Genomic DNA, 2,238 nt, shown 5'->3' on the forward strand with positions numbered 1-2,238 from the left:
CCTAAGATTACAAGGCTAAGACATACTTATTAATTTGTGAAAGTATAATATCTGCTTATAATGTCTACAAGTCATTACAAGTGTTTGAATAGCTTGCTTTTGCTTAGTATACAATTTTGTATCAAATAATTAATCAAATATAATTATATTTAAATTATAGAATACAAAAATAGTAAATAATACACTATTTCTACAGTCCCAACCCCTGCACCACTAGCTGCCTCTGCCTCATTCTTCTGCGAGTGGGATTTGTGTTGGAAAAGGGTGAATGCATTCTCAGGCCGTTCGACGTAGTCTTCGTCACCACGTACTGGTCGTCGCTCGGTCCCTGCAAGTTGAATTGCGAGCGTGTGTGAATTGAGGTCGAGCAGGTTGTGGTGATTGAGGCTGTGCCTGTGAGACGAGTTTAGAGTGATTAGCAAGTGAAAATAAGAGAGAAAAGATGGACGCACTGCGACAGCGTGCAGCGAGTGTGGGTGGGTCACCTGGGTCGGAAATCCGGAGCGTTGAGCGAGCTAATTTGGGCTGCAGGGGAAAGCGTGTCTGTGCAAGCGCGTTGCATGTTCTGGCTACGACGCGACGCGCAATCGGAGATGCAGTGAACTCAGTAATAGTTGTGGATGACTTCAAAGGTGTATCTCTAGGACGTTCTGGCTCGAAGGGAGAGGATGAAGTGGGTGGTGCGGGCAGACTCAGCTCCGGAGAGGTGAGCGGTGGCTACTACTTCCGTTATTCAAAATGGTGTCATGGACGGCACTGGGGAATATAAATGCACACGGCGTGGGCCCATCAAGGGTGATGTCAAGCATAGGATGGTGGGCGGGGAAGGAGAGTGCGCGGGGGGTCAGAGAGAGGATTGCGCCCGAGGAGTGGTCATACATGGACATTGTCGCGAGCGCGTACTCACCGATTGTTGCTTGCGTTGCTGAGCGGGAAGAAGTACGCAAATGCATGGAATTACTGAAGAAGTCGTTCAGTATTGGTCAACAACACGGATGTGCGAATGTGAATGCAAAAAGGAAGGCGAGCGTAAACAGAGGAGGACAACGAAGGAGAGGCAATGCAAGCGGCGGAGCAAGGAGCGAGGAGCGGGAGGGATGGAAGGGAGACAAGAAGTTGGGAGGAGAGGGATGAGCAACTATTGTGCAAGTTATTATGAAGTGGACTGGCTACTTATGCTTTACAATGAAGGACAGTGTAGCCAGCTCGGCCGTGTCGTCACAGGATCTGAGGCTCAGCGCAGGCATCGCAGTGGCAGATTAGAGAGACGAATCCAGTGACGTTTATTGTCTAGGCGGTCACAGGCAGTGTGCCTGCTGTAAAATGCTTGTAGGCAGAGGACTGGGCTGGAGAGAACAAAAGAAACGACATAGTGTTGGGGGAAGAGGGTTGGGGAGATGGTGGAAGTAGGAGGAAAGGAGTGACGAGAGCAAGTGTGTCATTTTATGCTCTCGATCCTCGGTACTCGATTATGTAATCACTTCGATATATTGTAAAAGTAAAACCAAGTTATATTATAAGTTTAACATGGTGATTGTTATCAATATTAACATATATAATTGCATATTATCTTACTAAAAGTATTGTAATTAACTTACAAGTACAATGTATTACTTTTATGACTATTATAATCAATCAACTATTGTTACAAATAACTTATAATATAATTTTAGCATATTATAATAGGAGTTAAGTGCTTGTATCTCACATGTAATGTTGTAATAATACTAGTATTAAGCTTACTTGCTTTAAAAATACTTGTAGTTTAGCAAAAAGCTTGTATATTCCTTATATTTATATACAATCATTAGAATTGTATTATAAGTAAAATACAATTACTATGTTAGATTGTAATGCTTATGAAATTATATTATTAAATTACTTTTGCTATTATTAATTACATTTGTTGCGACTTTTTCGTGATGTCGTTCCGCTACTACTCTCTGGTCTTCACTGTCTGGAACTGCTGAAATGACCTACACTTCCCTTATACGACTGCAGAATTCGGGGGGCGAGAGGTGAACATGGCGGTTTTTATATTGTGTATTGTGCAGTGACCTGACGTCCTTCAAGGGGCAAACCTTCGAGATATACTATATGCATACCACCAACCGTGCAACAGCAATACGGTAGCTCCTAGGGACCCTCATCACGAAAAAGTAGCAACAAATGTATTTAATAATAGCAAAAGTAATCTAATAAAATGATTTCATAAGCATTACATTCTAAAATAATACT

The 2,238-nt window shown here is 42.4% G+C and overlaps 1 protein-coding gene across 1 annotated transcript; it reads right to left on the reverse strand.

Annotated features, from left to right (window-relative positions):
• Positions 1 to 190: 190 nt before the first annotated feature.
• Positions 191 to 953, reverse strand: FOMMEDRAFT_163988 (uncharacterized protein; the record flags this gene model as incomplete). The annotated part of the gene is made up of 3 exons (XM_007272362.1): positions 191 to 393; positions 453 to 717; positions 753 to 953. 3 exons carry the CDS (start codon positions 951 to 953, stop codon positions 191 to 193), a joined length of 669 nt encoding a protein of 222 aa, XP_007272424.1.
• Positions 954 to 2,238: the final 1,285 nt, after the last annotated feature.

Source organism: Fomitiporia mediterranea (genome assembly GCF_000271605.1).
Source record: "Fomitiporia mediterranea MF3/22 unplaced genomic scaffold FOMMEscaffold_1174, whole genome shotgun sequence".
Lineage (NCBI taxonomy): Eukaryota > Fungi > Basidiomycota > Agaricomycetes > Hymenochaetales > Hymenochaetaceae > Fomitiporia > Fomitiporia mediterranea.